A 24,269-nucleotide genomic window follows, 5' to 3' on the forward strand; every position below is an offset into this window, starting at 1 on the left:
TATCCCTTTATACAAGGCAATGGTCAGGCCACACTTAGAGTTCTGTGTACAGGTCTGGAGCCCTCATTTTAGGAGGGATGTAGAGTTGCTAGAAAGAGTACAAAGAGGGGCAACAAGATCGGTGAGGGGAACAAAGGGGTGCTCTTACCAAGAAAGGCTTAAGTTCTGCAAATTGCAGCGCTTAGAGAGTAGGCACCTGCGAGGTGATCTGATTGAGGTGTATAAGGCCTTGAATGGCTTGAGCAAGCTGAATGCTGATGGGATTCTACCTCTTGCTCAGATTAAGACCCCGAGGGGGCACAGATTCAAACTGAGGAAAGACAGTTGTAGAATAGATGTGCGGAAATTTGCCTTTAGCCAGCGGGTTGTTGATTGGTGGAACAGACTTCCATCTTTTGCTGTGGAAGCTGATAGCCTAAATAAATTTAAGGCTGAGCTGGACAGGCATTTGTAACGAATGGAGGGGTGAAATGGGACTGTTTTTTTTTTTTTTTTTTTGGCTGATGCTGCATAAGCTTGCTGTCTCTACTAATGCTAATGCAACTCGATAATGGATTTGAACGATAGTTTAACTTTATGAATATTAACAGTGATACTCTGATCGCACGGAGGTAAACAGCAAATCGCAAAAGTTTAAAATGGCGGTGCTCATCATTTAGGTTTGAACTTAATGCTAACACCCCTAAAAATAAACTATAGACTAAATCCATGCGCTATTTAGAATCAGCACAGGCCGTCATATAAGTTGTTAAACTATAGAATTTTGCTTTTCTTCACAGTGTTATTGGTAGAAATTGCTGTTGATTACAAAAAAGTGTATCAAAAATTTCAAAAGTTTTGCTGTTGGCACTGTGGATACAATCCTAGTCGTTGCACAGCACATGGAGAAGCCTTAGACTCTCATCCATCTGGATAGGAATAGTTTTTATGGACAGTGCAGACGGTCTACTCTTGCAGACCGTCTGCACTGCTCGGAAAAAAACTTCATATCTGCCTACACAATTACCCCCAGGTCCTTTTCATTCTCTACCACTGTCAGTGTGGTACCACAGAGTTGATACATTACTCTGGGATTACTGCTTCCCATATGTAGTAGTTTACATTTGTCAATGTTAAACTTCATTTGCCACCTCTCAGCCCATCTGCTCAACTTTTCTAGATCCTGCTGCAGCAGCGTACTGTCATTAGTGTCCTTATCAACCCTGCCAACCTTCATATCATCTGCAAACTTGGACATTAAGCTTGATATACCATGATCAATATCATTTATAAATACAGAAAACAACAATGGACCCAACACTGAACCCTGAGGAGCAGAGCCGGCCCGAGGGGGTGCGAACGGTGCGAGCGCACAAGGCCCCGCTTTTTTGAAGGCCCCGCGCCGCTGACTGATTTTGCAAAATAAAAATGGTTTCTTTTTTTTTTTTTTTTGTTTTAATACTGTCGCAAAATCTAGCGACATTGCCATAAAATAATATACATAAGAAATAAAATGTCAATAATCATGTTAACATTATTGAAAGCCCGCCATGAATTCTCCAAAGAACACGGAAAAATATATTTTCTTTCAAATATATTTAAAATATCTCTCCTTACAAATAAAAATAATAATTATATAATAATTTATTGGAGTTTCATTTGAAATTATTGAATAAATATTCCCCCCAAATACGAATATATGACAGCTGATCTTACATCGTACGTTTTTATCGCGATTCGAGAGGTGTGAAAATAAATAACATATTCGTATCTATTTCGCAACATTTCGCAGTAGAGACAGAGATTCACGAAGAAAGTGTATATATAATCAATGATCCTGGTACTTGGCCTGAAATTATAACTGATAAATTCAGAATGGCTATCATACAAAATGGCGTGACACAAGTAAAAAACTACGATTTTTCGAAAGATAAAAATCACAGAAGTTTTTCTGAAAATTATTATTTAAGAAAATTAACGAATGGGGAATGTCAAGAACGAAGGTGGTTACTCTACTCAAAGTACAAAGATGCACATTGTGTTATGCGTGTAAGTTATTCTCTTCAAATACCACTTCTCTGCGTTTAACTGGACTTAATGATTGGGTACATTTAAGTTCGCGATTACAAAGTCACGAAAGATCAGAATATCATTTACAAGCTATGTACCAATTGTTACATCTTGAAAAGAATTTGAAACTTGGAAACATTATTGACAAAAAACATGAAAAAATAATTAAAAACGAAACACAGCGTTTAAAATGTGTTTGTGAACGAATAGTGGCGGCAATTTTATATTTATCAGAGCATAATTTGGCGTTCAGGGGCAGTAGCGATGCTTTATACAAACCGCACAACAGTAATTTCTTAGGTCTCATAAAATTACTTGCAAGATTTGACCCAATCATGAAACACATTTGGATCGGTGCTTAGAATCAGCATCGCGTTCCTATTTATCTCATAGAATAAAAGATGAACTGATTTCTGCTTTGGCTAAAAAAGTTAGAAAGGAAATAATAAATACAGTTAAGAAAGCTAAGTATTTCACAATTTTATTAGATTGCACTCCAGACTTAAGCCATCAAGAACAATTATCTGTTATTTTAAGATATGTTAATGTAGATAACTCTGAAAGTGATGTGAGTATACAAGAACGATTTATTTGTTTTGAAACAGTAAAAGGGTTATCAGCCAAAATTGAAACCATATTAGAAAAGGAGGAATTAGATTTAGGGAACTATCGAGGACAGGGGTACGATAAGGGAGCTCATATGAGAGGTTTATATAAATGCGTGCAAGCACTTATCCTGCAAAAGAATTCCAAAGCACAGTATATGCCCTGCGGAAGTCATAATTTGAATTTAGTTCTTGGAGACATTTCAAAATCATCTTCTCTTGCAAATTCATTTTTTGGGACTTTAGAAAGCATATATAATATTTTTGCAAGTTCTGCGATGCGCTGGGATATATTAAAAGAGCATTTCAAACATCTTACTCCAAAACCACTGTCAGAAACGAGGTGGGAATTTCGCCTCGAAAGTGTGAAATCTGTGAGATACCAAGTACCACAATTTTCTCTAGCTTTGAAATACCTTTATGAACATACCAGTGACACGAAAACGAAATCCAATCAATCGAAAATAAACTTACTTCATTTGAATTTTTATTAAGCTTGGTCATTTGGTATGACATACTGAATGAAGTAAATATTGTGAGCGAGATATTTCAAAATTCAAATATAGATATCGGTACTGCAAATTCACATTTAAAATGCCTTTTAAATTTTTTTGAACAGTATCGTGAATCGGGATTCAAATCTTCCTTAATAACTGCAAAGGAAATAGCTGAAGAATTACAAGTGACATCTGAATTTAAGAATCAAAGAGCTGGACGAAAAACAAAGCAATTTTGTTATGAAGGAAACGATCAGCTTATTTCATCAGGCGAAGAATATTTCAGAATTCAATATTTTCTAGTCGTAATCGATAGTGCGATTATTTCTTTTAAGAAAAGATTCGAAATTTATGAAATTTCGAACATGACACATCATATGGTTTTTTATATAATTTGGATAATATTCAAAAACTGACTGAAAACGATCTTCTTAAATGCGACCTTGCAAGACGATATTGATTGCATTGATTTATTTAATGAAATCAAAATTTGTCGTCGAGTTTTGCCTTCCAGGATCACAATATTTACCCGAATTGTATCCAAATTTTATTACTGTTCCGAAAATTATATTAACCTTACCAATTACCGTTGCATCTGCAGAAAGATCTTTCTCAAGATTGAAAATAATAAAAAATTACTTGAGATCTATCATTAGTCAAGAACGATTTACCTCCTTAGCCAAAAAACTAAATTATGCTGATATTATCAACGAAATAATAAAATGAAACAAATAAAAAAAATGAAACAAAAATCACATATTGTGACTTTATTCGATTAAGTCGCATACAAAATTGTAATTTATAAATATATGAAGCAGTTATTTTTCTTATTTCATTTATTAAAGATTTTTTTGCGATTGAAATGTTAATTTTATTAAAATAATTTAATTATTTATCATTTTCGTGTAATCCTTAACTAAACCAATTTGTGCAATGTAATAAATATCGAAATGCAATAAATTATTTTGTTGTACGAAATTTGTATCAAGGCACCGCAAGTAAACTTTGCACCGGGCCCCGCTTTTGTTCGGGCCGGCCCTGCTGAGGAGCTCCACTAATAACATCAGTCCACGAAGAGCAGTGTCCATTGATTACCACTCTGTCTTCTCCCATTCAACCATCCCTTTATCCATAGCAGCAATTAGCCTCCAGTGCCACACTGCTCCAATTTGTTCAGCAGTCTTCCATGTGCAACAGTATCAAAAGCCTTTCTAAGATCCAAATATATGATATCAAAGTTATTCCTTGCATCCAGTTCTTCTGTGACTGCATTATGGTATCCAATCAAATTGGTCAGGCAAGACTTTCCCTTAAAAAAACCATGTTTTGCCCGAGCAATAACTGAAGTCATGTCTAGATGATCCTGCAGTGCTTCTTTAACCAGTGTCTCCATTAATTTTCCTGGAACAGAAGTGAAACTAACAGGTCTATAATTACTTGTGTCGCCATTTGATCCTTCTTTGTGAAATGCCGTCACATTTGTATGTTTGCAGTCCATGGATACTTCCCCTGAGTCCAGAGAAGCTCTCATGATTATGGCTAAGCGTTTGCTTACTTCCTTTGCTGCTTCGTTTAATATAACTGGATAGATCCCGTCCACCCCAGCTGCCTTTTTTATGTTTATCTTCAACAATTTCTCCTCCACTTTCCTCTCAGTTATTACAAAATCATCTAGCTCACTGCCAGAGTTTAACTCACCTCTGCCATTTCCCCTCCCTGAATAACTCCTCATGGGTGAATGTAGATGCAAAATACTCATTTAGTTTGTTAGCCACCTGAGCAGGATCATCAACAGTTGAACCTTCAATATCCAGTGGACCAATCTGATTCATCCCTTTCCTTCTAGAGTTTACATAGGTAAAGAACTCTTTGTTGTTTTTCTTTGCATCCTTTTCCAAGGATTTCTCTTAATCTGCCTTTGCCTGCCTAATTTCCTTTTGTGACTTGGTTACAGACCATGCATTTTTCTTCTCTGTCATATGTCTCATTAGTTCATCTGACATCCATTTAGGCCTAAACCTTCAACAATATTTCTTAGTTGGTATGTAAAGCCTAGTAATTTACAAGATAAGTTCTTTGAATGCTTCCCTTTTTGAATTTGCTGTTGGTAACATCATCAGTTGGTCCCACCGTATACAATTTAAATATTGTCTCAGTCGCTCAGACTGAGACAATATTTAAATAATTTTTCGTAAAGGCGACCGTAGTCGCCTTTACGAAATCAAAAACCCTTCCCTTTACCCCTGATGGTAGTTACCTCTTTGAGTAAATCCCACTTCAGCACAAAGTGATCACTGCCACCTAGTGGTTCCTTTATCTGTAGATTCTTAATGCATGAAGAATCACTACTTATAATCAAATCAAGAGTATTACTCCCTCTAGTTGCCTCCCGAACATGCTGATATAGAAAACAGTCATCCAATAAATCCACAAAATCCTTGCTAGTGTGTGAGTGACCAACCCACAAATTCCAGTCAATATCTGGGAAATTAAAATCCCCCATTATAAGGCTCTCTGATTTACTGGCCCACTCTATTTCCCTGTACACTTTCTTATTATACTCATCAGAGTCATTAGGCCTATAACATACGCCTACTCTGAATTTTGATCTCCCAATGCTTAGGTCACACGAAACTGACTCGACACTGCACTGTCCAACTGGCTTCACTTCCTTGGATTTTACGTGCTTCTTAACTAATAGCATAACCCCTCCTCCCTTTCTATCCTGTCTATCCTTCCTGTACACATTATACCACCCAAATTCCAGTTCTGCATTCCTTATATCTGTGTGATACCACGTCTCTGATGTCCCAACAATATCTGCCTTTGATTTTTTGAGCAATATCTCAAATTCATCAAATTTATTTACCAAACTATTAATATTGGTGTACACGCAAGTATACATGCACCTGGTCCTATTCTTAGCTACCCTAACATAACCCATGTGTTTACTTGTACCGCAATGACTCCCAGCAGTTCTGAAATACCCTGCATCGTTTTCCAGGCTGCTGCTCATTCCAATAGAAGCAGTGCAAGAATCACTTTCACTTCTGCCAGTGGCTACTGTTAATCTATTAGTCCCTGTATCCCCCCAAGCTGTGGGTGCTCGACGAGGCACCAGCTCATCAAGCACCCACAATCTGTCCTTTATCAAAGTCCGATAAATCCTTCCTTTTACCCATCAAACTCGGAATTTTAGTACCTACTGAACCACTGACACCTTATCTATGCTACGTAGGTCGACTAACTCCGCACTCTCGTACCTCACATTGTCAACGAGTCGCATTCAGTTTTCATAGGGGGTGGTCATAATTCAGTGATCACTCAATGTATAATTGCATATTTTGGAGCCTCTTCGCATGATTTGACTTAGGGACTACGTCAGATTTAAATTTGTCCCTGACCAGTGATTATAGCTGCTATATTTCCTGTGAATGCTTGTTGTTGAGTGTAGCAGAGATGCAAACTCAAGTTCATTGGCAGGCTAAATTTGAACTTAAAGTTGGCCTCGTGGGGTTCATTCTTAAGGAGGTGGATGGAGTTCGTGGGAAACAGTATTTTATGATTATAAATACTAATTGCCCTACTATCTTGTATATATTTTGCCATTTCAAATTTTGTGTGTTGTTATTTTAATTTTAAAAGTGCAAAATTAAATGTAAAATACAACAGGGACAAAGACTGAAAACTTCGATAGTTCAGTCTTGTTTGCTCTTTAGCTTCTTCAATCCCAGAGAGACTTTCTTAGTAGAGGGCACACTTCGCAATGTTTAGCTTGTTGGCTGTTTAAGTATGGCGGAGTGGTTGAGTTCGTTTTCATGTGGAGATTGCCTTCCAACGCGATGGAGTGCATTCGTCTTTTTTTCATACATGGTTCTTTCAATTAATCAAGGTAATTGGTTGTGTTATGTTTTTCTTTCCATTCATTAGATGAAATATGACAGGTGTTATGAAATTGCAATGAAGTTATGGTTCTTGGATATGCAGCGAAAGCTTATTTTCACCGGCATGTTTGGAGGGTTATTTAAATATACAGAAACTAAATTGAACGATTGCTTCTTGTATTGTACAATCTGCTGTTGTGCCACTAATTGGTTAGTAGTTGATATCATATATCTTCGGTGCTTCCTTGTACGATCCTTTAAAGATTTATCGATTTTTGATTATGAATAATATTCTACTTCTGACCTCTCTTTTTCTCTCCTTCAGGGTCATTCAGAAAATTTTTTTTGCTGGTGCATCAAAAGCCCAAGTTTTCTTGCAAAATATGGCTAATAATAATCGTAGGTTACATTCTGTTGTTGTTCAGGGCAAGGGCAAAACTCGTCAGCATTCATTAAAACTAGTTTTTATTATTTATTTATTTATTATTATTTTTTTAATGATGACCGGTGATTGGATCCTCTCCACTCACTAGTCTTATAAAAGTCTGTGTTGTAAAGAGTGGAGAGGTTTGTAAATGAAGAATCATTAATTAACATGTTTGCCTTCTTTTGGATAGAATCTATGAGCTTTAAAGAGGTTTTGGGGCCCTATTTGTGATATAGGAACAATATTCTGTGGTAGGGCACATTTGAAATTTTTACAGAAGCGATAGCTGTTTAGAAGAACAGTAATATGAAAGTAAAAGAGAAAAATGAGTTAATGTACTTTCAGAGGAAGCAATAGTTATGATTTTCTTATTATAGGAAAGTTTAGAATTTGGAATAATCTCCATTAAAGATATGTTATTTTATCTAGAAATCTGAGTTTGTTGAAGATTATGGGCATTATGGGCAACAGCACATTCTTATGAGAAATAAGACAGAACTGAGTTTTAGAATGATTGAAATTAACTAAATTTTCTTCCTTCTGCTGGTAAAATAACCTTGAGATCATCATTTAAGAGGCTGAGGATGGATATTTCAGAAGTTATAGCTTTTGTGTAGAACAGTGTTTGTCGGATTTGAAGATGAAATGTGTTTCCATCAGGAAGACCTTGGCCATGATTCTCTGTCAGTGGAAGAATATCATTAATTTATAGGAGATAAAATAGTTGATGAAAGAACAGAACTTAGTATAACTCTACATTAGTTGATCCATATACTTTCACATGCAATGATCACTCAGTTGCTATCCAGTTACAAAAATCAAAAAGCTAATCATAAGATAGGAGATTTTTTTTTTAGAGGATCTTTATGCCAAACATGATCAAAGATCTTAGAAATGTCATGAGGTACATCTCAGGTTTTTCTGAACTTTCCCATGGCATTTGTTTAGAGATAAGTAACAAGTGAAAATATCACTAGTGCATCAACTTCAGAAATCAATATTGACAGTCATTAATCAGATGAAGTTTTGAGATAGTATAAGAGTTCACATTGATGAATTTATCCATTATTTTGGAAAGAGTTGAGGTAAGTGTAGTGGGATGATAATTGGAAGAAGGTATTTGTCACCCTTTTTTGGAAATTGGCTTGATATGAGAATTTCCATAATAGAAGGAAAAACACCAGTATAATAAGGGAATGAAATAAGAAATACAAAGAAACAAGTAACTCTGGAGTAAAGGTTTTAAGAACAAGTGGAGAAATGCAGTCAGGACCTGGTGTCTTCTTGGCATCAGGACTGTTCAAGATTCTGTTATTGTGTTTCAATCAGAAGACCAAAGTAGGCAGAGAATGAAATGCAATTGCAATGATAGCAGGAGATTTGCCAACATTGTAAATGAGATTTTGAGCAAAAAAGTAAGATGCTTATAGGTCAGTTTTATGTTTAAAAGAAGGTGCAATAAAACTGTCAGCCAATTACAAAGGGATGATGCAACCATCATGATGTTACAGAAGTATAAATGGAGAGAAGTTCACCAATACATGCTTCGCCACATTGAAAAAGAAACAAAATTCTTATCCTTAACCTTTTCAACATTTAGTTTGGAATTATTAATAACTTGTTTTACAATTATTCACTAACTTGTTGAGAGCTTTAGTGTAGGCATAAAATGAACCTATAGGTTTGGTTAGAAGCCTTTTGCATTATGCTATATTCTTATCTTGGAACAGCCTTTGCTCATTTATTGGAAACCATGTTATAGATAGAGGATGAGAGTTTGGAGTTGAATGAGAACTAAAGGAGCTTATCCCTACAAGAATAATTTTCTGACATTTTTGAGCAAATATATGATCTACTTAATAGTCCAACCAAAGGCAAAAAGGAACAGAAACCACACTAATCATCCCATTTCAGAATCTTGTAATGCTAAATAACAGAAGGCTGAGATTGGCCAAGGAACACAAGTTCCATTGGAGAAGAAATGAACATCAAGTTATAATCTTAAGTGTCTAGAGAACAACTAACATAAACTGTGTACTTTAAATGGTTATTGGTTTTATTACTTTAAGCTTCTAGTAAGCAAAGTGATGGTGTCACTTAGAGTGATAAGAGCCATTTTCCACCTTGTATTACCTAGCATGTTATAGAGGATCAGGCATTTCCTTAGGTGGTGTGGATGCTGCACTGAAGAATGGCTAACCCTGCTTATGCTGATCCACATTGACTGAACTTAAAATCAACACACTTGTCTTAGAAACCTAAATATCATCTCTCTCTCTCAGCATTTTAAATGCCTTGGTGCCTTAGCTATCATCACTGGAAGAACCACAACCCTCAGGGACCAGTTGTTCCTAAGAATTGGAAATTTCATTTCTAATGGATAAAAATTAAAGATGCTATGTATGCAAGAATTAGGCTGCAAGAATTCATAGTCACCTCTATCAGTTACTGATAGCAGCACCATTATGTGCATGTGGGGCTGGACTGCTGGTTTTGGCCTCAGTTGCTCCTATTTAATGATTATTAGTCAATGACCCAAATTTTTGGTGGCCCCAATGTCAGTCACCACCTGGCTGCTTGAGCCATTTTTCCCTGCTTGCATGTCATTTGTCATAGGTTGCACTCATATCAGACATTTCATTTGTCATCATAATAATAACTGATATATTAATTTAAATATCAGAAATAATTTTCTTCCATTGCTAGATGTAATGTCCTCTGTAGATGTCACTTTTGAAAGGATAAACACCAGTATATTATTAAAATATTTTACTAATATAGCCTTTTTTTAATTACATAAATTTGAAATAATTTTAAGTACATTTTTAAAGGTTTATCCTTTTTTCATAGGTATTCTCGTGACGGCTACTAAGAATTCAGATAACAAGTATAACTATAACCCAACTACAGTGGTTATGTTTACAGAGGCTCTTAAGCTATGTACTGTTATAATCCTTTACTTAAAAGAGTAAGTTTAGTTTTTTTTATGTTAAGTAAATCGTAAGGAAATAAGTGCTCAAACCCATATTACTTTTTTGTAGCTATTGTCAAGTGTCAATTTTAGTGTCAGTCTGTCAGTATTGTCAAGTGTCAAACAATATTGCTATCAATATTGTTTGATGGCAGGTTTCATTTTTGTTTTCAGAAGTCAGGAGGCCAAACCCTTGATTTTTGTCTGAAAATGTGTTCACTTGCTTTACAAGGACTTATAAAATATATGAGGGGTGTTCAATAAAGAATAATCATAAATTTTCATGAACAACTGTACTGCTTGCTATTTCTAGTTGAGCTACAGAATTTAAGACCAAACCATACTGCATCGTGTAACAACTGCACAGTTGACTTGTGCACACGGTGTGACCTTTCGTGGTTGGACAAGTTGATGCCTCTTCAGTTTTGCTTACGTAACGATGGATGTGACGTGCAAGGAACAGTATGCTGCTCTCAAATTTTGTTTCCATCTCAAGAAAAACATCAGCTGAAGCACATGAAATAAGAGGCTTATGGTGAATCTAAGCTTATATATAGCACAGCTCACAGGTGGTTAGAATGTTTAAAGATAAACAAGATTCGATTACAAAAATTGACAGTCCTGGAGCTCCAACCAATGCTGTCACCACAGAAACCATAAACAGAGGATAAATTCTGTAATCATGAAAGAAGGTCGTATAACAGTAAGACAACTGGCAGAGCTGTTGAGAATATCAGTAGGAAGCATGCACAGTATTCTCCATGACCATTGGCATATGAAAGATGTTTGTGCACACTGGATTCCAAGACTACCCACACCTGGGCAACAGCAAGTTCACATGGAAGTTTGTTGGGGGGCTACAATGGATGGTTACTGAAGATGGTGCAGTTCTATGCAAAGTGATAACAGTGGATGAGGTGTGGCATCATCATTGAGTACTTAGCCAGCATTAATGTCAAATGTGTTCCTCATCTGCCCTGTAGCCCTGACCTTGCACCTTGCAATTTTTTTTTATTTCCAAAGTTAAAGGAGCTGCAAGGAAAAAATTTCTTCCAGTCATCAGAAAAAGTTGTAAAGGCATCAGAAGTGATTCTGAAATGTATATCAAAAATGGCTTCCATCATGTTTTTGAAAAATGGCAGAAACATTGGAGTAAGTGCATTTCATCAAATGGGGACTGCTTTGAAAAGGACCGTCAAAATACAGATGATCAATGAAGTTATGTTGTGAAAAAAAAAATTATGATTATTTTGTATTGAACAGCCCTTGTATCTGTACAATTTATATATATTTAATTTTACGAAATTTAATATATCCACTTTATGTGCTATTACATACCAGTGTTCTCATACAGAGGTATGGTATTTACCTGTATATGTATACAAATTTACATCTGCAGGTAGGTCCTGTATGTATGTATATTAATGATTTTAAGGTCCATTTCAAAATGGATGTTATGTTTGTTACATTCTGTCTGTCTGTGTATGAACTGCCTTTAAATCTTCAACTATATGCTGCTGTAAAAAAATTGTTTTTTACAAAATATCTTTGATTTTTTTAAATAAAAATTATTACCTTAATTTTTGCTATAATTTCACTTTAATGTTGGGAAATAAGGTCAAAGTAAGAACAAAATAAGAAGCATTTATGTGTTGAGTTTTCATTTTTATACATTTTCAAAATTCCATGCAGAAATACATTCCACAAAACCTGCTGTTGTGGGAGACTTACTCCTCAAAAGATTAAGGAGCAAGTTTACCAACCATGAGTGGAAACATTAAGAAACATTTGACACACACACACACACACAAAGAGATGGAAATTTAAATTGAAAAAAGGATAGTTGCAGAAAAGATACATGGAAATTAACATTCAGACAGAATAATATATTGTTGGAATAAACTTTCACTTAGCATTGTGGAAGGTGGTAGTCTGAATAAATTTAAAGATTTAGGCAAATTATTAGAAGGAATGTGCAAATGAGGTTTTTTTTTGGTTATTTCTGTATAAGCATTGCTTCCTTGTATAATGTTGCCAATACTAATTCAATAAATGTAAAACACATGTGTGAGTTGAGTGCATTCTGAAATTTTGAAATATGAAAAGATGTAAAAACGTGTTTTTGTTATTGCTTGACAATAACAGACTACCATAAGCAAGTGAACCAAGCAGCTAACTGCATGGAGGTAAAGATGAGACATGTCTGAAGACTGCTTTATTGTAGTGCTTCTGTTGCCTCATCCTTGAATAACAAGCATAATCTGGATAATTTTTGAACAGACCTCATAGTGAGTTGTGTATTCTCAGTTTTTTTCCCTCCTGTCCACATCATGCCCATGGCATTTATGTTATAAAAAAAATAAAACTCTGTTTATTGAACTTGTGATAATTGTAAAACAAGTGAATGGATATCTGTGGATGAGAGTTTATTCAACATTTCCTATGACCTGAGCTGATTTTATATGTGGTATTTGGAAGTGATCATTTTAGTAATTAAATGTGGTAATAATATTTTATGTTTGCCGGCCCTATTTGCTGGAAAGAATTTTTACTATAGATGAAATCAATTTGAACAGAGATGTATGGGCCTTTATTGATGGTACACGGTTTTTATTTTTAGTTTTTTGACTATATCAAAAAATATATATATATGTATATACACGTGTGTGTGTGTGTGTGTGTGTGTGTGTGTGTGTGTGTGTGTGTGTGTGTGTGTGTGTGTGTGTGTGTGTGTGTGTGTGTGTGTGTGTGTGTTTTGGCTGTTTATTAATTTACAAATATTATTTAAATGTAAATTTATTTTTTAAAGAATAAAATAAGTTTTTTTCTTTTTTAATTCTGCAGAAATTTAAAAAAAATTGAAACATGAAACCATTAGTCACTTCCATTTTCAAGTTTAAAGAATTGTTAAAAAATTTAGCATTATGAATACATATATTTTTGCTTAGAATTTGTTAGTGATTGTGAAATCTTAATTTGTTAACCAATGCAGTATTAAAGGAAAACTGATACTCGAGTCCCCCAACTTCTTTTTTTTGTTACTATGGTGCTTTACTTGAGTACTTAACCACTCATATGACAAAAATGGAAAATTTTTTGAAAGACTTGCTTTGTGTGTTGTAAGGTTCATCGGTAAAAAAAAAAGTTACTTCTATCTATGTGACATACTGCCTACCTTGCATTGCTTGTTTGCTTTTATTCCACGTATTCTCCAGTTGATATGAGTCTGATTCCATGGAGCAGTATAAATAGTAATTACATTAACTTATGAATAAAAACAACATAACTGCATCTGAGATGATATCAAGCTCTATCAAGAAATATCCACTTTATCATATATCTATCAAGAAATATGATAAAGTGGCCAGCAAGAGCTGTAAACCCTGTATCTGAGGCACGAGAAACAAATAGGAAGAAATTGTTTTGCTTGACAGGCTTCAGTTATAAACTGAAACAGTAGTGATATGTGGACAAAGGTTTTTACGAGGACTTTGACTGAAGTAACAGGCATTATCATTTTTAAAATTTTCTAATATTAAATATTATATGAATACAACCATAATTTTAGCATTTAACTGTAAGTATAAATTTATACGTAAAGTTTAAAATTTTCTATTTGTTATTAGTTTTTTTTATCATTAAAAATATTATGCTTTATTATATCAGCATTAATGTATTTTTCAAAACTGCCATATAGTTCTCCCTCTGGAATAAAGGGGTGTTCATTAAGCAGCTAAATTATCTATTAGGCAGTTTCATGTAACTGTAGAATAAATTCATATAGTGGTTCTCCAGACCACCTGCTTGAAATGCCTGCATGATACAATGTGCAGCGAGAAGTGTCTGCCATCTCGCAGAGCTTAAATGATATAAGATTAAACACCCATTATTAACTAAAAAAAATTTTTTTTTCAGTAATAAAAAAAAATAAGAAAATTTGGAGCCTTCCAAATCCCCTTTCAACTTTAAAACAAATGTACTACTTCTAGTATGTCTTAATAAGACAGCATGTGTAATTTTGAAGGTAGACAGAGTTGCAGCTACTAATCTTGGATTGGTGATTAGCATGCAATAGAAAATTGCTGAGGAGGATCTGTCAGACCAAGTGCCACAATTGCTGTGTTAAAGTTTTGGGGGAACTGCTAATTGGATGGGTTCATCATTGGAAAGATATAGGTTAGTGGTCCCCAATGGACCAGTATTATTCTAATTTGCACTCTCCTGTGTAGATATGCTGTAATTTGGAAAGTAGTGGGAGTAGCATTAGCAAGGGCACGTGATGCAAGAAAGCAAGCTTATATAGCATCAGCCAAAAAAAAAAAAACACACACACACACACCCTTCTCATTTCACTCATCCACCCGCTCCAGATGTTTGTCTGTCAAGTTCTGCCTTGAATCTGTTTAAGCTATCAACTTCTACAACGACAGATGGAAGTGTGTTCCAGCAACCAACCACCTGCTGGCTTGGCTAAAGGCAAACTTCCGCACATCTATCCTACAACGGTCTTTCTCAATTTGAATTTATGCCCTCTCAGGTGATTATTCTGAGGAAGAATCCCATCAGCATTGAGCATGCTCAAACCATTCAAGACTTTATACACCTCAATCAGATCACCTTGCAGGTTCCTAGTCTCCAGACACTAATAAGACAGTCATATTGGGCTTGTTGGTTGTTCTAATAGTACTACAAGTACTGGACCTCTTAATATAGCATCTCCTTGAAACTGGTGGGTTTTTAGCAATGACTGAATAGTTTGTCAGCTTGCTACTTTCTATGAGTGATACTGTGCCCCACTTGGTACAAGCCTACCCTTTTATGTGCATACTTGTTTCTCCATGATGTTTGTGGTTATTATCCCCTTGTTTAGTATTAGTAGTGGAAAATCTGCCAGAAGGAAAAAAAAAACTCATCTTTTCTAATAATTTATCTAATTCTTCTTTAAACTTGTTCAAACTATCCACTTCCACAACGTGTAAGGAGTTAACTGTCTTCTGGAAGGACTAAAAGAAAGAATTTTGTGCCAAGCATAAAGAAAGCAGAGTGATTTATGAAATTATTGAAAAATACTTCTGTGAAACAGCTAAGTAAAGAGCTTGGGATAGGTACGTTTGCCATATGATCTTAAGAAAGATAAGGAATGGCTGAAAAACTGTTTTCTTAATAGATAATTGAAAAACTTTACACCAAGCAGAGAATGCTAATGCATTGAAATGAATAGTTTTTGCTTTATTTGCCTTGAGCTAAAGTGTTTCACAAGGAATTAAAACTGTCAACTCCATTTGGGTTATTATTCTTGGTGATTCAACAGAGCTAAGCAAAGCTACAGTATTTGTTTTTTGAAAGGATTTGTGAAATTAATTTTGTATGAAGAATTAAAACCAGAACCAATTTCTGTGAAGATGGAATCTCTCTAGACTGAAAATACATTGCCAGGAAAACCTCCTGAGACAAACAAATACATGAACTGTATTTGCTTGTCTCATAGAGTCATTAAGAGCGAAAATCGGTTCACATACTTGCTTGTACAATAATGCTAGGAGTGTAGTAAACACGTTGGATGAGATATTGGTTAATTCATCAAATATGGAACTTATAGGGATATATTTTAAAATGTGATGCCGCTCAGACATAAGGGATATGTGAATTTGAATATGGTCAGTACAGTGTATACAAAAAAGACAGATGGGAGGGGAGAAATTAAAGGATGTTCTGTAGAACTTGAAGATTACAATATAGGAAATCATGAAGTTCAACATACACTGTAAACAGGTGACAAGAAGGGCACATGGTATTTTATCCATGGTTTATCAGAATTTTTAAAGTAGAGTGGAGGTATTTATTCCTTTCTATAAGATATACATTTGACTCAGTCCCACATGAGCTTTATGAGCTGGAACAGGTTGCAATCACAGGGAAAATCCTTAGATGGATAGCTGGATGGTTTCAAGGCAGGAGGCTCAGGGTTGTAATAAATGGTTATTCCTCAGATTGGGTTGATGTAAGAAGTGGGGTTCCCCCAAGGATCAATATTAGGACTACTGTTGTTTTTGATTTTCATAGATGACATCGATGAAGGGATAGAGGGCATGATGTCTAAATTTGCAGATGATATAAAGATTGGAACAGTAGTTAATGATCACTGCCAAGCAGAGCTTCTTTAGAGTGACCCTAGATAGACTTCAGGGATGGTCAGAAAAATGGCAACTATGCTTTAATCCAGCAAAGTGTAAGGTATTGCACCTGGGGAACAGTAACCCCAAAATAACTTATACACTTGGCGGAGTTGAACTAAAGCTGGTAGTGGAGGAAAGGGACTTGGATGTTACAATACAGTCTGACATGAAGTTCTCCGAGCATTGTAGACAGGCTGCAAGGAAGGCCCATGGTGTCCTATCGATGATTTATCAAACAATTGCTATTAGAGATAAGAACATCATAATCCCATTATATAAGGCTATTGTTAGACCACACTTGGAATACCGTGTTCAAGTATGGTGACTGCATCTAAAGAAAGACATTGTGCTTCTTGAAAGGGTTCAAAGACGCGTAACTCGCCTCCTGAAATTGACAAAAGTTCTTCCATATGAGGAAAGACTTCGAATATGTGAGTTGCAGAGCTTGGAAACTAGGCACCTTAGAGGAGACTTGATTGGGGTGTTTAAGGCTCTGAGAGGCATAAATAAAACAAACAAGGGGCCATAATTTCAAGTTATGTGGGGGAGACGTTTAAATTGGATTGTAGGAAGTTTTATTTTAGCCAGCAAGTAATAAATTACTGGAACAAGTTATCTACATGGGTGGTAGAGGTTTTAAATTTTCTTCTTCTTATTATTATTTTATTTTATTTATTTTTTGTTATTGTATTTTATTATTATTATTATTTTTTTTTTTTTTGGCTGGTGCAGCATAAACACCAGACAAATGGCCACATGGTGGTAGATGACTTTCATCAACCGGTGAAATACCACCACTTTGCTTTTTGGAGGCTTGAAGTGGTGAAATCCATGTTTAGTCTCTAGAGCAAAGTTTTCGGCATTCCCCCCCCCCCATACTTCTCCTCCAACCCATGCATGGTACTAAGTACTATAGGTTTTGATACCTTTCGTGTTTGGGGTTTTCATTAAAAAAAAAGAAAAAAAAAACATGGTGCAAGGAAGCCTATGCTTCCGTTTTTTTTTTTTTTTTTTTTGATTTGGTAGTTGTTGGCGCATCGGCTTCTGTGGCCATATTGCACCTCCCAAGGTTTTTGCAGTACTTTGATCCAAGCCCGAGGCGGGAATCGAACCCGCGACCTTTGGGTTGCCGGGCAGGTACTTTACCCACTCGGCTAGCCCGGTCGGCTAATAATGACGAGGCTACATTTGGAATATTGTATCTGGGTCTGTAGAACTTCTTGGGGGAGGTACAAAGAAGGGCAACTAGAGTGTTGAAGAATGCTAAGCATTGTCTCTACAAGGAACTGTTTAAAACATGTGGTTTAGAGTTTAGCAACTTGACACCTTAGCAGACATTTAGTTAAATTGTATAAGGCCATAATGTTATTAGTAAAATGAATGAGGAAGGAATATTCTCAAGGAGGAACTGGGTAATTTTTTTTTTTGCTAATAAGAATTAGAAGTTTGGGGGAAGTGGCAGATGCAGAATGAGTTCACTTTCTTACATCATTATGTCATTTTATACTAATAGTAAACTCGTTATTCTCTTAGAAAAAAAAAAAAAAAAAATATATATATATATATATATATATATATATATTACAGGGTGTTTCAGTTAAACGTTTCAGAACTTCTAAGAGGGGTAGGGTACATCCTGACAACTCGAAATCATATAGCAATGTGGGGTCGGAAATGCTTTCCTGAAGCGGCGTTGTACACAGAAGCACCATAAAGAAAAGAAACCGTAAGTGAGAAATCGTTTTAATAATACATGAAAAGAAGCAAAAGGTACATGGATTAAAGTAAGTGTTCGAAGTTTCTTCCACGGGCTACAATGCACGCCTCACATCTCCGACGCATGGACATCCGAACATTCTGGAATACTCCAGGCGAATTTCGAATTTCTTCGGCAGCTACTGCGATTCTTGCAACCAGCTCCTCAGCATTGTCAACAGGGGTGTCATAAACTAGCGATTTCATATGACCCCAGAAATAAAAATCAAGACATGATAGGTCGGGTGACCGAGCAGGCCAACGCACGGGACCATCACGTCCGATCCACTGTTGACCAAATGTGACATCCAGGTAGTTACGAACATCTCCGCTATAATGGGCAGGGGCTCCATCGTGTTGGAACCACATTGTCTGTTGCGTCGATGCAGAAATCTGTTCATCTCTCAAAAGTTGTGGCAATACTTGCTGCAGAAAGATCAAGTAGATAGGTCCGGTTAGACGACACGGTAACAGGTAAGGTCCGATGAGGTGATCTCCCATAATACCGGCCCATACATTGACCGAAAATCGAATCTGTGCTGCACGACGTCGTATTGCATGCGGGTTCTCGACCGCCCAGATATGGTCGTTATGCGTGTTGAAAATTCCTTCCCTTGTGAAGGATGCCTCATCGGAAAACAACACTTCAGCAGGAAAAAGGGGATTTGTAGCACATTTTCCAAGGTACCACTGTGCAAAAGCAATACGAGGTTGAAGAAACTTCGAACACTTACTTTAATCCATGTACCTTTTGCTTCTTTTCATGTATTATTAAAACGATTTCTCACTTACGGTCTCTTTTCTTTATGGTGCTTCTGTGTACAACACCGCTTCAGGAAAGCATTTCCGACCCCACATTGCTATATGATTTCGAGTTGTCAGGATGTACCCTACCCCTCTTAGAAGTTCTGAAACGTTTAACTGAAACACCCTGTATATATATATATTAGTAAAATAATAAGAGGAGTTTACCTCAATATAGTGCATAGAACACTTCCATATGATACCCTCCAGAAATTAAAACGGAAAAAACGAAAAAATCGACAACTTACCGGTACATTAGAGTAAAATATAAATAATTAAATAAACAATTTAACACAATTCAAATCAATATAAAACAATTAAAAATCAAATTAACGCAATTAAAAGAATCAAACGAAAATATTCAAAACGATTTTTCTTCCTCGGTTCGTTGGATACTGGGTGAGGGGGTGTTCGTGAACTAGCTGACATATTCTGTGGTGGCACGTTGTGTGTCTGTGGGGGGGCGGGATGTCACCCAACTCGTATAAATTTGGTCGCAAGCCCGCGACAATGTGTTAGAATTCGCATGAACATGTCTTGACCTATCCGATAATGTTTGTAACTTATTAACGTGTCTGTTTTTTATTTCTGAGGCCTGTGCTTTTCACAAATCTGTGGAGGTCTTCAATGCAGACCAATCGTTCGGATGTAGATAATTTTTTAATTTATCGCGAAGCTTCCTAACCTGAGAAAGGTATTTTTGTTTATTCGAATATCGAGATTTTAAGGCAAGCTTAACAATATTACGCGATGTCGCCAGTGTTAGTTGTTTTATGCCTGAAATTTTTTGATTTAAATTCACCCTGGCAAACTTCAAATTGATTTGAATTGTGTTAAATTGTTTATTTAATTATTTATATTTTACTCTAATGTACCGGTAAGTTGTCGTTTTTTTGTTTTTTCCGTTTTAATTTCTGGAGGGTATCATACGGAAGTGTTCTACGCACTATATTGAGGTAAACTCCTCTTATTATTTTACTAATATTATTATCAACGTAGAACATATTGAGTAGTACAGCTCTGATTCATACTATCTAATATATATATATATATATATATATATATCCTAGTGAAATCTTTAAATAACAACTGCTATTTAACTTTTAACTGTTACTGTTATTTGCAATCTTTGTGTTATACAATTTTTTAAATTTTTTCGTAACTTTTGTTTTTATTTAAAGAAAAATCAAATAATTTTTTAAAATTTTCTTACAGTCATACATGTAGTCAGTTTAAGAAGGATGTTACAGGAAATGTCAAGGGTAATATTACATTTATTTCTTGTCCATATTTCTTTACCATGACACTCCTTTCTAAATATTTGTAATTATATTTGTCCTCTGCAACATTTCTGAGCCTTTTCTATAATGTAGTTTACAGATATGGAAGAATTATTTCTCCAAAGTATTAATATTTATAAAATAATAAGAGGAGTTTACCTCAATATATATAATCAGAGCTGTAATGCTCAATGTATTGAGCATTACAGCTCTGATTCATACTAACACATTCACACTATTAACATAATTAACAAAAAAATACTTAATTATTACACAATATTTTATTTAATCAGTTTTCCCTATCTAAATTATAATATTTTACAAAAAGTACTTATTCATTATCCCTGCACTCTATCAAAAGTTTTGCAACCCATTCTAATTTTTCTGTGGCCCACCAGTGGATTATGATCCACAGGTGAGAAATGCTTCTCTAGAGTCATTCCCTAACCATATTATGATAGTGATTATGGAGAATTAATTGATATGTATAATTTGCATACAAGTTACACCAGTTAGCATCTAAACAAAACAAATTACAGATTAGAATATTATTAGTGATATTTATTATATTACAGATTTATATTTTAACTATCATATAACCATCATAAAAATGAAGTGAAAAATAGTGTAAAAAAACTAAGTGAAAATGACCTGGTTCACTAAAAAAAACTTGTTCTATAATACAGATTAATAATAGTGTTGAACCCCCACCTCCCCCTTATTTCATAAGGAACCATTCACAAATCTATAACAGGTTTTTTTTTTTTTTTTTAAGATTTTGAATAACTCCCCTTCCTCATAATGTTTTGTAGCAGCAACAGCCTTTGCTCCCTCCCCAATTACTAATGAAAAAAAATTGACTCCAATTTTGTCATGTTATTTTGTCTGAGCATAACTCATCTCTTTATACTTTATCTGTGGATAGTTCCTAATGAAATATTTCAGTATGTCAAATTAAATAACCCTTTGTAGAGTTGAAGAGGAATAAACAAATTTTTTTTTTTTTTTTTCTTTTTTTACTGTAACCCATTATAGATCAAGGTTGTGGTGGGGGGGAGGGTTACAAGCTGTAGTTAAAATTTTGAGTAGCCTAATATTTGTTACAATGTAATATAGTCCACTATTAAATAACCATTCACAAATTTATAACAGGTTTTTTTTTTTTTTTTTAAGATTTTGAATAACTCCCCTTGTTAATGTAATTTTTATAAATAATATAAAATATACTTATAATGGGTACATATTGTACACTACACTGCAGTGAAATTAGAAGGAATATTTTGGAAAGCATTTGCAAAAGTGTGCAAAGCTTCATGGATCCAGTTTGTCCTTTGCATCTTGTGCTTTTGGAGGGGTGCAAAGTTTGTAAAGTAGAATAAAGAATAATATAACTCATGCCAAATTTAACTACATGTGCTAAACAAAGACATTAAGCTCCTTGAAAGGGTCTAAAGACTGACTTATCTGGTGAGATCAGCAAAAGGGTATCAGCGACAAAAAATTATAAATATGTGGGCTATAGAGCTGGACACCTTAGAGCTGGGCACCTAAGACACCTAAGAGGAGACTCAATTGAGGTCTATAAGACTTTGATAGGAGAAAGTGAAGTGAATGAGGGTGAAAATTTTCACTGTTATAAATGTAATATAATAAATATGTGTAATATAAATAATTATTTTTTGTATTTAATTATTTTCTTTGTTTTGGTTGGTGCAGCAAAAGTCTAGGGCTTCCTTGAATCATGTGGTTAATACTCAGTACTTTGTTAATCCATGTCACCTCCATTCACTTCATTTACTTATTTCTCCTAAGTGCAATAGAACCCTCTATAATAGGAATGCCATACCGGTGGCACATATCCAATGAGCAGCACGCATAGGAAAATGACTACCCATGAATAGTTTATTATAAATTTTTTTTTTTTTTTTTTTTTTATTTGATGGCAAATGTTTTATGGTCTGTCAGCCACATCTGGCAGTGAAAACTAAGTGTAAATTATGCACAGTTTTATAAAGCAACAAAATTCTTATTAGGATGTATTGGTAACTTCTTTTATAATAACAATAAAGGCCATTTACTAATTTTATTTATTTTTTTATATGGCAATCAAAAATTTTGTTTGCCATATAAAAAAAAAAAAACGATGGGAACAAAAATATGAAATTGTCATATTTTGGTTGCAGCTTATTTTTGACATGTGGTGTGGAAAAGTTTTACGATCCCTGCTCTATAATAAAGTGTCTAAATCACAACAAGAATTTTGTTATGGAAAAATTATACCATAGTGAAACTGCTCAATTTTCTAACCATTGTAAGACAAGAACTGCATAAAAAAAGTCAGTGGAACATACGTAGTCTGGTTTTTATCTTTTTTATTAAATGTATACATATCAGAACATATTATTAAAATTATCAGGCTGTGTGTGTACCACAATCTGGTAATTTTAATCATGTCAGATATGTACAAAAATGTTTTTATGCATATAAATTAAAAAGGGCTGCCTCTTTCTGTTTCCAAAAATATCACTGACAAGCAAATCAATCTTTGCTAATTTACACATGAACAGATTGTGATACAACTTACTTTACTACTCTAACATCTTAATACTGCCAGGGGCAAAAGTTGATGACGTTGTAAAGCATATATCATCTTTTAAGGGCACAAAAGGTGATATTGTTAAACACGTTGGCACCAATGACATTAAGAGTAGGAGATCTGCAGATTTACTTAACAAGTACAGGTCAGTGTTGCAAAAAAGTCGTAAATTAGGGTTAAATTTGAAAGTGCCTGCAATTCTGCCCAGACATGATAGGAGGGAATATATGATGAGAGCCTTGTCAATCAGTTTGGCCCTGGAGGGAATGTGCAAGGCTCAAGGGGTAGAATTTTTTTCAGCGTGGTCTGTGCTTGTTAACAGGAGAGACTGCTTCTACAGGGATGGGATACACTTAAATAGAAAGGGTGCAAGAATATTTGCTGATGCTATCGAGGCAGTGTTAGGTGGGTCGGAAAACTGCTAGCTTGGGGGGATTCACAGACTAAAAGGTTAAAAGTAGCTGCAGGCAGAGGTGAAGGTGATTCTTGCACAACTTCTATTAGAATAAGTAGCGACCTGGAGCGAGGGGTGCTGGGGGTTTCAGGGACTGATGGCAGTCATCGTGAAACAGGTGGGTATATGGGATTTGTTATGGTAACTAATAATAAGGATAGGTACACGTATACTTGCATGTATACAAATGCTAGACGTATAGTAAATAAATTTGAAGAATTTGAAGTGTTGATCAAGACATCAAAGGCGGATATTGTTGGGATAGCAGAGATGTGGTGTCACACAGATATAAGGAATGCAGAACTGGAATTTGGGGTGTACAGTGTGTACAGAAAGGATAGACAGGATAGGAAGGGAGGAGGTGTTATGCTGTTAATTAAGAAAAACATAAAATCAAAAGTGCATCCAGTTGATATAGATGAACAGTGCACTGTTGAGTCAGTTTGGTGTGACATAAGCACTGCAAAAGCAAAAATAAGAGTAGGAGTGTGTTATAGGCCTAATGACTCGAATGAGTACAATGAACAATTGTACAGAGAAATAGGGTGGGCTAGTAAATCAGAATGTCTTATAATGGGGGATTTTAACTTCCCAGATATTGACTGGAACTTGTGGGTTGGTCACTCACACACTAGTAAGACTTTTGCGGATTAATTGGATGATTGTTTTCTGCAGCAGCATGTTCAAGAGGCAACCAGAGAGGGTAATAATCTTGATCTGGTTATTAGCAGTGATCATTTGTTTATTAAGAATATGCAGATAAAGGAAGTA

The 24,269-nt window shown here is 35.2% G+C and overlaps 1 protein-coding gene across 1 annotated transcript in view; it reads left to right on the top strand.

The window, feature by feature from the left end:
• Window positions 1-6,940: 6,940 nt before the first annotated feature.
• Window positions 6,941-24,269, top strand: part of senju (UDP-galactose transporter senju) — a 59,108-nt gene continuing 41,779 nt past the window's right edge. The window contains exons 1-3 of the mRNA XM_090385780.1: window positions 6,941-7,043; window positions 10,313-10,430; window positions 16,688-16,704. Of these exons, the coding sequence (XP_090241906.1) occupies window positions 6,944-7,043; window positions 10,313-10,430; window positions 16,688-16,704 (235 nt within the window). The 5' untranslated portion in view covers window positions 6,941-6,943. The remainder of the gene's footprint in view (window positions 7,044-10,312; window positions 10,431-16,687; window positions 16,705-24,269) is intronic.

This window comes from Mastigoproctus giganteus, chromosome 12, assembly GCF_048544385.1.
Source record: "Mastigoproctus giganteus isolate SK-2022 chromosome 12, ASM4854438v1, whole genome shotgun sequence".
Taxonomy (NCBI): Eukaryota; Metazoa; Arthropoda; class Arachnida; order Uropygi; family Thelyphonidae; genus Mastigoproctus; species Mastigoproctus giganteus.